General features: G+C 34.7%; 1 protein-coding gene and 1 long non-coding RNA gene across 2 annotated transcripts in view; both read right to left on the bottom strand.

Annotated features, from left to right (window-relative positions):
* Positions 1 to 12,647, bottom strand: part of LOC134730612 (uncharacterized) — a 140,561-nt gene that overhangs the window by 49,192 nt on the left and 78,722 nt on the right. The window lies entirely within an intron of this gene.
* LOC103786835 (putative protein PRAC2) lies at positions 9,985 to 10,339 on the bottom strand. Its single transcript, XM_008976499.3, has one exon. The coding sequence runs from the start codon at positions 10,315 to 10,317 to the stop codon at positions 9,985 to 9,987; it is 333 nt and encodes a 110-aa protein (XP_008974747.1). The 5' UTR covers positions 10,318 to 10,339.

A 12,647-nucleotide genomic window follows, 5' to 3' on the forward strand; every position in this document is an offset into this window, starting at 1 on the left:
AAAGTGTTCAATAATGTTATCAGTACCACCCACAACCATCTGCACCATCCTAACCAAAACCATAATTTTTGGGCTTTCCAAAAAAGTACGTGGTAAAGGAAAAGATACCTAAAACAAAGAAATAGATGTTTATTTCTAACATCTATTTTTATGCTTTTTAACATGTTTTTGCTCCTTAAAAATTTTTTTTTAACATGTTTATGCTCCTTAAAATTTTTCATAGGTGATGCTGCCAATTTTTATATCGTGGCTGGAGCAGGAGGTGTTAGACGGGACAGCATGGTGATGTGAGCTGCAATTTGTTTGAAACAGATGAATTTTCACATAGACCTATGTTCACATGTATGCATGGAAATACAGTCTGAAATTAAATTATATTTAATTACCTATCGTAAGGCATGTTATTCATATCTCTTTTCTCTGACAGTGTCCTAGAGATTTATTTTTTTTCCTTTAAAATGTAAAGGTGTCTGAAAATACAATCTAAGTCACTATTAATAGATCATTTTAATTCTTATTTCCTCCTATGATTTTGCATTCACATAACATATCACTTAACTGAGATACAAAAAAGTTGGGAATTAATCTTAAAATAAAAAATGAATGAACCTGGAGTTTTCATTGTGCTAAATCTAAATAATATTCAGATACTCAGATGGACATCTTGTGTGTGTGTGTGTGTTTGTCTGTATCTGTGTGTCTGTGTGTGTGTATACAACGCTCTTCTTTCCTTAAATTATAACACTAATGTTACTTTTCCATAAAATACTTCATATGTAAAGAAATACTTAAAATTATTCTATGTTATTTGTTTTTGTAGCAGATGTTATGGAGATTTTCCTTTTTTTCTACATATTCATTTTCTTACATTAATAAAATGTCTCTCCCTCAATTTTATCCAAATTATTTATTTAAAAATTAATATATTTTGCTTTTGTAATTGGTTAGTGTAAATTAACAGAAATTCAAAAACATTAGTATATTTCCATATTCTTCATTATTATTAACCGCACAGCATAAATATAATGGAATAATGCATTTTTAGGAGCACAGAAATTAGCCCTACCAGCCAATACCATTCTTCAGTCAAGCTCAACAGACCTTATTACCTAGATTTGTCTCTGTACCTTGAGGCATATTATAAGCCACATGAGCAGATGATTGAATAGGAAAAAAAAATCTCCATTAAGAAAAAAATTGAGATTTTTGATTCGACTGCCTGTCCATTAGTGACATAAAGTGCTGACAAGCAGAACAAACAGTGAGCAATGTAATGTCAAGGCCTCCAGTGAAATGAAGTTTCATAACTTCACTAGAGTTGATGGATGGGTAATAATGACATTTTCAAGTGTAAGAATATACTCTATTAGGAACATCATATAATTTTTCTGCACAAAGTAGTTGTTACAGCTTGGTTGCTCAGGGAAGATGACTCTATAGAGCAAGAAAACAGTCTTGCACTTATAAATATTTAATCAGGTTAATATTCTGGTGTTCTTTACCATGCCAAAGAACGTCACTTATTTAAAGCATAATAGTTTAGAATAGTATTGTCTTAGACAGTGAAAAGATGATAGAGAATTCTACAATATCAAATACTCAAACATTTGACATTAACAACATTGTAAATCTGACATGAACAATTTAGCAATTTACAGGGAAACTTTGCAAAAATGCATTACTGAGGGTGTTATCTGAATAGTAAATAATGCTTTATGGCTTTGTAAAATGCAATCTACCTTACTCTTTATAGATTATATCAAATATATAAATACCATCTTTCAACCAGTCAGTTGAGAAGGAACTGTATATTGCTAATGTATGTCTTATCCAAAACAGAAGAACAAAGAAACAAACAGGTTATAGTAACACGAAGAAAAAATTGCATGATTTTACCAGCTATATGTTCGTGTTTACACCATTTAGGCTTCAAGGATAAATCAGGGAATCTTGTTCTTTTAGAAAGCAAGGAAGTCTTGCTGCATCGAAACTCACCTCAGGGTACACAGAATCACAATTTTTAGAAACTATTTCTAAAAAGCATAGAATATCTATGTTTGAATGTTACATGGCTATTCAGAACTTTCTGGAATTATAATTTTCAGTAAGCAGATAGACATTTCAATAATATTTGCATTAAAAAACCATTCAATTGGGAATTTTCATTACAGTTTTAATGACACTATTCAGGGCAAGAATTTTATGAATAAAATCTGAAAACAAAAGCAAAAATAGACAAATGGGATGACATCAAACTAAAAAGCAGTGTGCAGAAAAAAAAAAGAATCAACAGAGAGAAGAGACAACCTACAGAAAAGGAGCAAATATTCTCAAACTATGCATTTGACAAGAGGTTATACTAATGCAATAATATCCAGAATATATAAGCAACTTAACTCAATAGCAAAATAATAACACAAATAATAATCTAATTAAAATGGATTATCTAGGTGCGTAAGATCTGAATAGATAGTTCTCAAAAGAAGATACACAAATGGCCAACAGGTATATGGAAAAATATTTGACATCACTAATCATCAGAGAAATGCAAAACAAAACCACAATTAAATATCACCTCACTCCAGATAAAGTGGCTATTACTAAAAAGACAAAAAATAACAAATACTGATGAGGATGTGAAGAAAGGAAAACTCTTATACACTGTTGACTGGAATGTAAATTAATGCAGCCATTATGGACAACAATATGGAGATTTGTCAATAAATTAAAAATAGAACTACCTTATGATCCAACAATTCCATTACTGGATACATATCCAAAATAAATGAAATCAGTAAGTCGAAGAGATATCTGCACTCCCACGTTTACTGCAGTACTATTCACAATAGCCAAGATGTGGAATCAACCTTTGTGTCCATCAATGGATAAATAGATTAAAAATGTACCATAAAAAAGAACAAAATATTTTCATTTGAAACAAGATGAATGAACCTAGAGCAGTGGTCTCCAACATTTTTGGCACCAAGGACCAGTTTCGTGAAAGACAATTTTTCCATGAGGTCGGGGAGCGGGGCGGACAGTTTCATGATGAAGCTGTTCTACTTCAGATTATCAGGCATTAGTTACATTCTCATAAGGAGTACACAACCTAGATCCCTCACATGTGCAGTTCACAATAGGGTTCCTGCTCCTATGAGAACCTAATGCCTCTGCTGATCTGACAGGAGGCGGAGCTCAGGAGGTAATGCTCCCTTGCCCTCTGTTCATCTCCTGCTGTGTGGCCCCTAACAGACCACAACCAGTAGCAGTCTGCGTCCCAGCAGTTGGGGTACCCCTGACCTAGAGGACATTACGTTAAATGAAATGAGCTAAACATAGAAGGACAAAAAACAACATGTCTCCCTCATATGTAAAAAAGTTGATCTCATAGAAGTAAAGAGTAGAATAGTTGTTACCAGAGGCTAGGAAGAGTAGGGAGAAGAGAAGGATGTGGAGAGATTGGTACAAAGTTACAGTCAGATAGAACAGAAAACTCTGTTATTCTCTTGCACTGTAGGGTGACTATAGTCAATTATAATGTTCAGTATACTTTTAAAAAGCTAGAAGGGAGGATTTTGAATGTTTTCACCACAAAGAAATGACAAATGTTTAAGATGATAAATATGCTAATTATCCTGATTGGATCATTATGCAATGTATATATGTATCAAAACGTCACAGTGTACCTCATAAATATGTACAACTGTATGTCAATTAAAAACAAAATAAAACTTTTTAAAAAGTGAAACTCTCAGAAGATATTAGGTAACATGCCATATATTTTAGAAGCTATATAACTCAGTCAAGTCTTACTGCCGCAAAATAGCATTTTTCTAATTTATAAACTTTTATCTTCTAAAAAATGTTTTATTTAACCTTAAAATTGAAAGAATATTTTTGTGGATGTTTTTCTAGAGTTGAGGTTGCTCAATCACTCCTTTAGTCTTAAGCTAAGGAAAAATAAAGGTCATTCAAAGATTTTAAATTACTTTTTCCTTCCTTCTTTCTTTCTTTCCTTTCATATTTCCCTATTCGCTTTATTTTTTCTTTCATCTTTGATTATTGCTTTCTATCATAGGTACAACATTCATTAAATAATGCCCTCATTACATTTGAAATGAGGGGGAAAAAGCTATCAATGATACCTTTGAGTTTTACATGCATTATTCTATTCTGTATTTACAAATGGTAGCTTCATATTAAGGTTTGGGATCTTCTGTAATTTAAATGTTCATTATATATTGATCCAATAATTTTGTATAACCCTTGTATCTATTTTTCTCTATTACAGAGCATGCCAACAATGGAGCATTTCTCAGCGTGAACAATATTCTCAGGAGGAATTGAGGGCTGGAATTGCCAGGAGTGTTGCAGGCAAAGCTTTCATTGAAAGAGAAATGAAGCCAAACAGCTCCATTGCCTAAGTAAATTAATTGATTTAGGATATGAGAAAGAAAAGAAAGGGAAAATTCTGTTAATACCGACTATTTAACTCCATCTTGAAGGATGGTTTGAGGCAGCAAGTGTTTGAGAGTTTCCATCATAGGTGTTCTTCTCGTTCTTATCTCTACCCAGAGTGATTAGTGTTAACTGCTCTGGGGTATGCAACTGGTTTCTCCCTGCTCAGGCCATCACGTATGTTTACAATTTTTGTTGCTGAAACATCAAACTCTGTTCCTTAGCAGGCCCCCTGGACTAACTTCTTGGTGATATCTGTAGCACTTCTGTAGAAATAGCAAATTGAATCTAGAGTTAATTTTTGAAATGATATGAAAATAAAAAGTACACCTTGGAGAAATCTATCTTCTAAAAATCTACTGGTATTGACCACATGTCTGTTGATGTCTCTTTCACTATCAGCTGTTTTCCTATCCCAACTATAAAACACCTTTAAACGCTTTAAGAGCTATTCAGCAGTTGAAATTGCAGGACATTACATGACACTTGTGAAAATCTCTATTTTGTGAAAAGTTAGGTGTAAAATATAATCTTCCAGAACTGTTTGATAGATATCTCAGTATATATAGGCATAAGACTTTGAAATTCCTCATTCAAATATTCAGTTCATTATGAGAAAAAAAAGTTAAACGTTTTTCTACATGAGAGAGAGCATGCTGAGATGTATGTAGATACAATTCTGTATTTATCAAAATCAAATATCATATCGGTCTAAACTCTAAGTTGCACTTAAAGAGAGTAAATTCAAACCTTCTCAAAGGGAAAATGGAAAATAACAGCTCACATAATTAAAAAGTCCAGGGGTATGTATCTGGCTCAGCTCACTAAAGGTGCTCATTGGATATCTCTCTCTCATGCTTTCTTTTTGAAACGTCTTCCAGGACTTACAGAGTTTCCTTTGTTTGGTGTTTTATAGTAAGTTATAATTGTTTACTATACAGATGCTAAGGTTTTCATGTTTTCTTATATAAAAACATTCCTATGGCTTAAAAGTAAAAAAAATATGAAAATTACTCAGAGAACTCTCACTTGCACCACTGTATTCTTCTACGAGTTCCAATCCATCATCCCCTTTCATCACCATGTTGACTGGTATTATCCACTTCCTTCAGATTTTCAGATTAATTTGCATAAAATGGCATAAAGTAGACTTTTGGAATTTTTTTTAGTTTCTGTATTTCAAATGTTATTATCTCCTTTTCTCATTGCTTGCTTTTGTTCCTCTATTTTTTTTGACTAGTGTAAATAGTAAGTGTCTCACTGATTTTTTTCAAAGAGCCAGCCTTTGTATTTATGCATTTTTTCTGTTTCTATGTTTTCAAATTCTTGACTCAGATTTTTAATTCATATGCATGCCTACTTCGTTCGCTTTGTCCTTTTTCTTTTTTTATTATACTTTAAGTTCTAGGGTACATGTGCACAACATTCAGGTTTGTTATATATGGTACATGTGCCATGTTGGTGTGCTGCACCCATTAACTCCTCATTTACATTAGGTATATCTCCTAATGCTATCCCTCCCCACTCCCAATAAATGGTGCTGGGAAAACTGGCTAGCCATATGTAGAAAGCTGAAACTGGATCCCCTCCTTACATGTTATACAAAAATTAATTCAAGATGGATTAAAGACTTAAGTGTTAGACCTAAAAACATAAAAACCCTAGAAGAAAACCTAGGCAATACCATTCAGGACATAAGCATGGACAAGGACTTCAGGTCTAAAACACCAAAAGCAATGGCAACAAAAGACAAAATTGACAAATGGGATCTAATTAAACTAAAGAGCTTCTGCACAGCAAAAGAAACTACCATCAGAATGAATAGGCAATGTACAGAATGGGAGAAAATTTTTACAACCTACCCATCTGACAAAGGGCAAATATCCAGAATCTACAAAGAACTCAAACAAATTTACAAGAAAAAATCAAACAACCCCATCAAAAGGCGGGCAAAGGATATGAATGGACACTTCTCAAAAGAAGACATTTATGCAGCCAAAAGACACATGAAAAAATGCTCATCATCACTGGCCATCAGAGAAATGGAAATCAAAACCACAATGAGATACCATCTCACACCAGTTAGAATGGCGATCATTAAAAAGTCAAGAAACAACAGGTGCTGGAGAGGATGTGGAGAAATAGGAACACTTTTACACTGTTGGTGGGACTGTAAACTACTTCAAGCATTGTGGAAGACAGTGTGACGATTCCTCAAGGATCTAGAACTAGAAATACCATTTGACCCAGCCATCCCATTACTGAGTATATACCCAAAGGATTATAAATCATGCTGCTATAGACACATGCACATGTTATGTTTATTGCGGCACTGTTCACAATAGCAAAGACTTGGAACCAACCCAAATGTCCATCAATGACAGACTGGATTAAGAAAATGTGGCACATATACACATGGAGTACTATGCAGCCATAAAAAGGATGAGTTCATGTCCTTTGTAGAGACATGGAAGACGCTTTGTCCTTTTTCTAACTTTTTGAATTATATGTTTAATGTGTTTATTTTGGGTCTTTTTCATCTTTATTAATATAATTACATAAACTTACTGATTTTTCTATGATCATTGCTCTAGATACTGCATAGATTTTGATATATAAGTAAGAAGGGCATGATAATTATGTTCTAGAAATTTTGTAAGCTAAGTTTGTACTTCTCCTTTGAACCAAAAAATGTTTAATGGAAAACTGTTTTTTAACTAACAGATGTAAGTATCTTTTTTATCTTGTTATTAATTTCTAGTTTTATTATATTACAATTAGATGGTTTTTGTATAATTTCCATATTACAGACCTTATTGAAGTTCTCTTTATTTCGTGGGAGGCACATAGGAAATTAAATAGAATATATTTTTACAATATTTCGTGAGAACTTGAACGCAGTGTACCTATTATCTTTCTGTTGCGGAACAATGTATGCATGTGTCTTCATAAAAAATCTTCTTTGCTATGTTACTTAGGTCTTTTGAGTGCTCAATTACTTTTATATACCTGTTGTATCTTCTAAGATTGACAGTTATTTCAAAGTCCTATCTTATGTTTCTGTTTTTCCTAGCATCTCCATTGGCTTCAATGTTATCAAGATGGCCACTGTGTGAATATATTTATAAATCTTAATTTTTCATTGTGAAATGTAGCCCTTTGTGCATTATAAAGAATTCTTCACCTTATGTAACGTTCTTTATGTTGAATTCATTCTGATAGATACCAAGATCACAAGCCCTGGTTACATTTTGTCTCATTTTCAGGTGACCTTGGCTCATTTCTTCATTTTCAGGCTTTGAAATCACTTTTTAAATACATAATTGTATAAGGCATACAACTGAATTTGGATTTGACCCAATTTGAAGGCTTTTCTTTAGTAGGTTTGTTAGGCCAATTATATGTATTATATAATGCATCTGCTTGTCCTCAAGTTTTGTTATCTTTTGTTTTATCATGTGATATTTATTGTGGCTCTTTCACTTTTTTTTGTAGTTTGTTTTTGCTTAATGTTTGTTTTAATTTTGCTGTAAATGCATTTAGTTTTGTTTTAATTTCTTCTGGTAATTATGAACGTTACTATTTTTATTTTAGTAGCTATTTTTATTCTAGTGTCCTTATAGAATGCTTTTTTCTTTACCTCTCTTCTTTACTTAGACCTCTATATGTTTTCTCAACTTTAAAGTACGTACTTTAATTTCCATCTTTTATCCCAAAGACAATAAAATATCTAATGCTTTTTTCACTTTTGTCTCTTTCTTCTTTTCCGATGTTTTTAGTTGCAATATTTCTATTTTGTTAGCCTCTATAACAAATAACATATTCTCCCACGTGTATATCCACATGTGTTTTAGTCTTAGGTTCTCAATTCAACATTATTTAATACTTATCACCAACTCTTTTGCTGCAGTTCCCTTAACTGTATCTTGGTTGGAGGAGGGTCATTCCTTATTGTGCTACTAGCTCTGCATATTTTGACATTTTGTTTGGGATATTTGTTGGATGAAAATCATATTATCTATTTGCTTTTATTTTTCTACTTCCCAGTAGCCCCTACTCTACCACTGGGTCTCAAATTTGTTTCTCGTATTGCCATCTAGGATTGAATCTTCCCTTGGGGGTAAATCCAAATTAATATTATTTATGTTATATTATTACTCAGATTCTGCTGCAGTCTTCTTCTGGTCAGTCCCTAAGAAGAAATGTTCTTTTAAAGATTGTCTTTTTATTCTGTAAAATTCAGTCTTCCTTAACCTATAACACTCCTAACCTTAATATGAAAGTATCTCTTACAAAGACTTCCTTTTACCATAAAGTTTACAAAGATTTTAATTAACACAAGAAGAAAATAGAAAGCATTAAAACTGCAATTATTTAAATTCAAAGTTGTGTAAATATGGTTATTTTACAATATAAAATTTGATACTTTTAACAATAATTCATTTCCAAAGTACTCTCAGTGTTTCTGGCACCACCTGTTTACCTCAGGGAAGAAAAATCCACATTTTCTTTGTGTTTAAGTGGATACTACAATGATTTGAAGTGTGTCACAGGAGCCAGGCATGGTGGTAACAGCCTATAATCCTAGCTACTTGGGAGGCTGAGGTGGGAGAATTACTTAAACCAGGAGTTTGAGAACAGCCTGTGCAATATAGTGAGACCCTGTCTCTAAAAAAATAAAATAAAATAAAATGTGTGTCACAAAGACAACATTTTAATATCCCAATTTGTATTTACAAATGCTTTATGACCAAGTGTCTATTAAATAAATGTGAAGGGGAAAAAGCCAAAACTCAATAAAAATAACTCTGATGGTAGTTTCTTTTGCTGTGCAGAGGCTCTTTAGTTTAATTAGATCCCATTTGTCAATTTTGGCTTTTGCTGCCATTGCTTTTGGTGTTTTAGACATGAAGTCCTTGCCCATGCTTATGTCCTGAATGGTAATGTCTAGGTTTTCTTCTAGGGTTTTTATGGTTTTAGGTCTAACGTTTAAGTCTTTAATCCATCTTGAATTAATTTTTGTAAAAGGTGTAAGGAAGGGATCCAGTTTCAGCTTTCTACATATGGCTAGCCAGTTTTCCCAGCACCATTAATTAAATAGGGAATCCTTTCCCCATTGCTTGTTTTTCTCAGGTTTGTCAAAGATCAGATAGTTGTAGATATGTGGCGTTATTTCTGAGGGCTCTGTTCTGTTCCATTCATCTATATCTCTGTTTTGGTACCAGTACCATGCTGTTTTGGTTACTGTAGCCTTGTAGTATAGTTTGAAGTCAGGTAGCGTGATGCCTCCAGCTTTGTTCTTTTGGCTTAGGATTGACTTGGCGATGCAGGAAAAAGGCCACAAGAGGGGCTGCCACGGCCACTAATGGAGATGGCCCTGGTAGAGACCTTTGGGGGTCTGGGAACTCTGGACTCCCCATGCTCTAACTTCCACACTCTGCTATCAGAAACTTAAACTTGAGGGTTTTCTCTGTTTTTCACTCGCAATAAATTCAGAGCAAACAAAAGATGTGGAATCTGAGAGATTTATTCCACTAGTGTGCTAGGACCATTAAAAAGACAAGGGCGCCCCCTCCCGGCAGAGGCTGACCACTCCAGCAGAAACTGCGGACAGGCTTTCATATCCCGCGGAGCTACAGGCTTCCAGCAGCCTGGGGCCTCGTGGGTACTGAGCTGCGTGTGGGGGTCCAGGACCCGATGTCGCCTGCCATTCGGCCAGGGCATCGGCAGATGTATTGGTCCAGCCCCCGAGAGACCCAGGAAGAAGGCAAGGAGGTTCGGTACAAGCGATCTCGAATGGAAGAAGAAGGCAGTCCGTCTGCGGGAGCCAGGCCGCAGCGCCATCCACCTTCTGTCCATGTCTTCTTTAGTAATACATTTATCTTCCTCGCCATAACAATTCGCGGTGTGGACGACCCCCTCCCCCCCCCACTTTTTTTCGGATTTACTTGTATGGAACCTGTGCAAAAAATATTTAATTTCGTTTTGTATTAAACCCTTTCATTGGGAATCCCTTCCCAATTTTAGTCTCCCACCTATCCCCAGATGACTACATTGAAATCTCTCTTACAAAATCTACAAACCTATATTCGCCTGCAGCTATTTACTTTTAAATAAGGGCTATGTTAAGCTACAGGAGGAAATGATTTGCTTACCATTCGGACAAATGTGTGAACACAACTACAAAATGGGAGAAAATTTTTGCAACCTACTCATCTGACAAAGGGCTAATATCCAGAATCTACAATGAACTCAAAGAAAAAAACAAACAACCCCATCAAAAAGTGGGCGAAGGACATGAACAGACACTTCTCAAAAGAAGACATTTATGCAGCCAAAAAACACATGAAAAAATGCTCACCATCACTGGCCATCAGAGAAATGTAAATCAAAACCACAATGAGATACCATCTCACACCAGTTAGAATGGCAATCATTAAAAAGTCAGCAATCAACAGGTGCTGGACAGGACGTGGAGAAATAGGAACACTTTTACTCTGTTGGTGGGACTGTAAACTAGTTCAACCCTTGTGGAAGTCAGTGTGGCGATTCCTCAGGGATCTAAAACTAGAAATACCATTTGACCCTGCCATCCCATTAATGGGTATATACCCAAAGGACTATAAATCATGCTGCTATAAAGACACATGCACACATATGTTTATTGCGGCACTATTCACAATAGCAAAGACCTGGAACCAACCCAAATGTCCAAAAATGATAGACTGGATTAAGAAAATGTGGCACATATACACCATGGAATACTATGCAAACATAAAAAAGGATGAGTTCATGTCCTTTGTAGGGACATGGGTGAAGCTGGAAATCATCATTCTCAGTAAAGTATCACAAGGACAAAAAACCAAACACCACATGTTCTCACTCATAGGTGGGAATTGAACAATGAGAACACATGAACACAGGAAGGGGAATATCACACTATGGGGACTGTTGTGGGGTGGTGGGGGGGAGGAGGGATAGCATTAGGAGATATACCTAATGCTAAATGACGAGTTAATGGGTGCAGCACACCAGCATGGCACATGTATACATATGTAATTAACCTGCACATTGTGCACATGTACCCTAAAATTAAAAGTATAATAATAAAAAAAAAAAGGAATGACATCAAAAAAAACCTCAATACTTAATATAAATATGAATCAGAATAATTTCAGTTCCTTAAGTTTTCAAGTTTTTGCTCAGTTTTCCTTGACACTCATTGAGAGGGTTAAGCTTTGTGTCTCCATCTAAATCTTGAATTGTAATCCCCAGATGTTTAGGAAGAGAGCTGGTTGGAGTGACTGGATAATGGCGGCAGTTTCTCCCATGCTGTTCTTGTGATAGTGAGTGAGTTCTTGAAAGACATATAGTTTTCTGTTCGGCAAGTTCCTCCTTTGCTCACTTTTTCTTCCTTGCACCATGTGAGAAAGTCCAAGCTTGCTTCCCCTTCACCTTCCGCCATGATTGTAAGTTTCCTCAGGCTTTGGGTCAATTACTCTTCCCTTTAATAAATTACCCAGTCTTGGGTATTTCTTTATAGCAGTGGGAAAACAAACTGAAACATTCATTATTATTTTTGAGTACTTAAAAATAATCATGTTTACTAGGAAATCTCTAGATAGCAATAATGTTTTTGTAATCAGTGACGTGATGGAATGCTTTGTGATTCCTTTGAAATTTAGAAAAAACTAAAACCCCTTTTTGTTCAAGTAGGCAGCTGAAACCACTTCTTGTGTCTTATAATTCACATTTCATTCTCTAACATGGATATTAAGAATATAGACATGTGTTAAGGAATGTGTTTTCTCTTTGGAAGCGTGAAGTGGGGAGAAAACAATCTGCAACCCAGTGGTAGACATCAATTTGCCTCAGATTTCTTTGGAATCAGAAAAGGTAAATTGAATAAAAGCATGCATTATGTAAGTAAGTACAAAGTTGTCTATGTATATATGCACATAATAGCAAATAATATGAGACCTAGAAGTATTGCTGGAAATAATGATTTTAGAATAAATTCTTTTACATTATTTTTGAAAAGTAGTTTTATAAGCTAAATTTTCCTTCAATATTTTTCTTCCTAAAATTGTAGTTATTATTTTAAAAATATAGTCTTTGTACTTTGGGAGGCCAAGGCAGGTGGATCACGAGGTCAAGAGATTGAGATCATCCTGGCTAACACGGTGAAA

Source organism: Pan paniscus, chromosome 5 (assembly GCF_029289425.2).
Source record: "Pan paniscus chromosome 5, NHGRI_mPanPan1-v2.0_pri, whole genome shotgun sequence".
In the NCBI taxonomy this organism is placed as follows: Eukaryota; Metazoa; Chordata; class Mammalia; order Primates; family Hominidae; genus Pan; species Pan paniscus.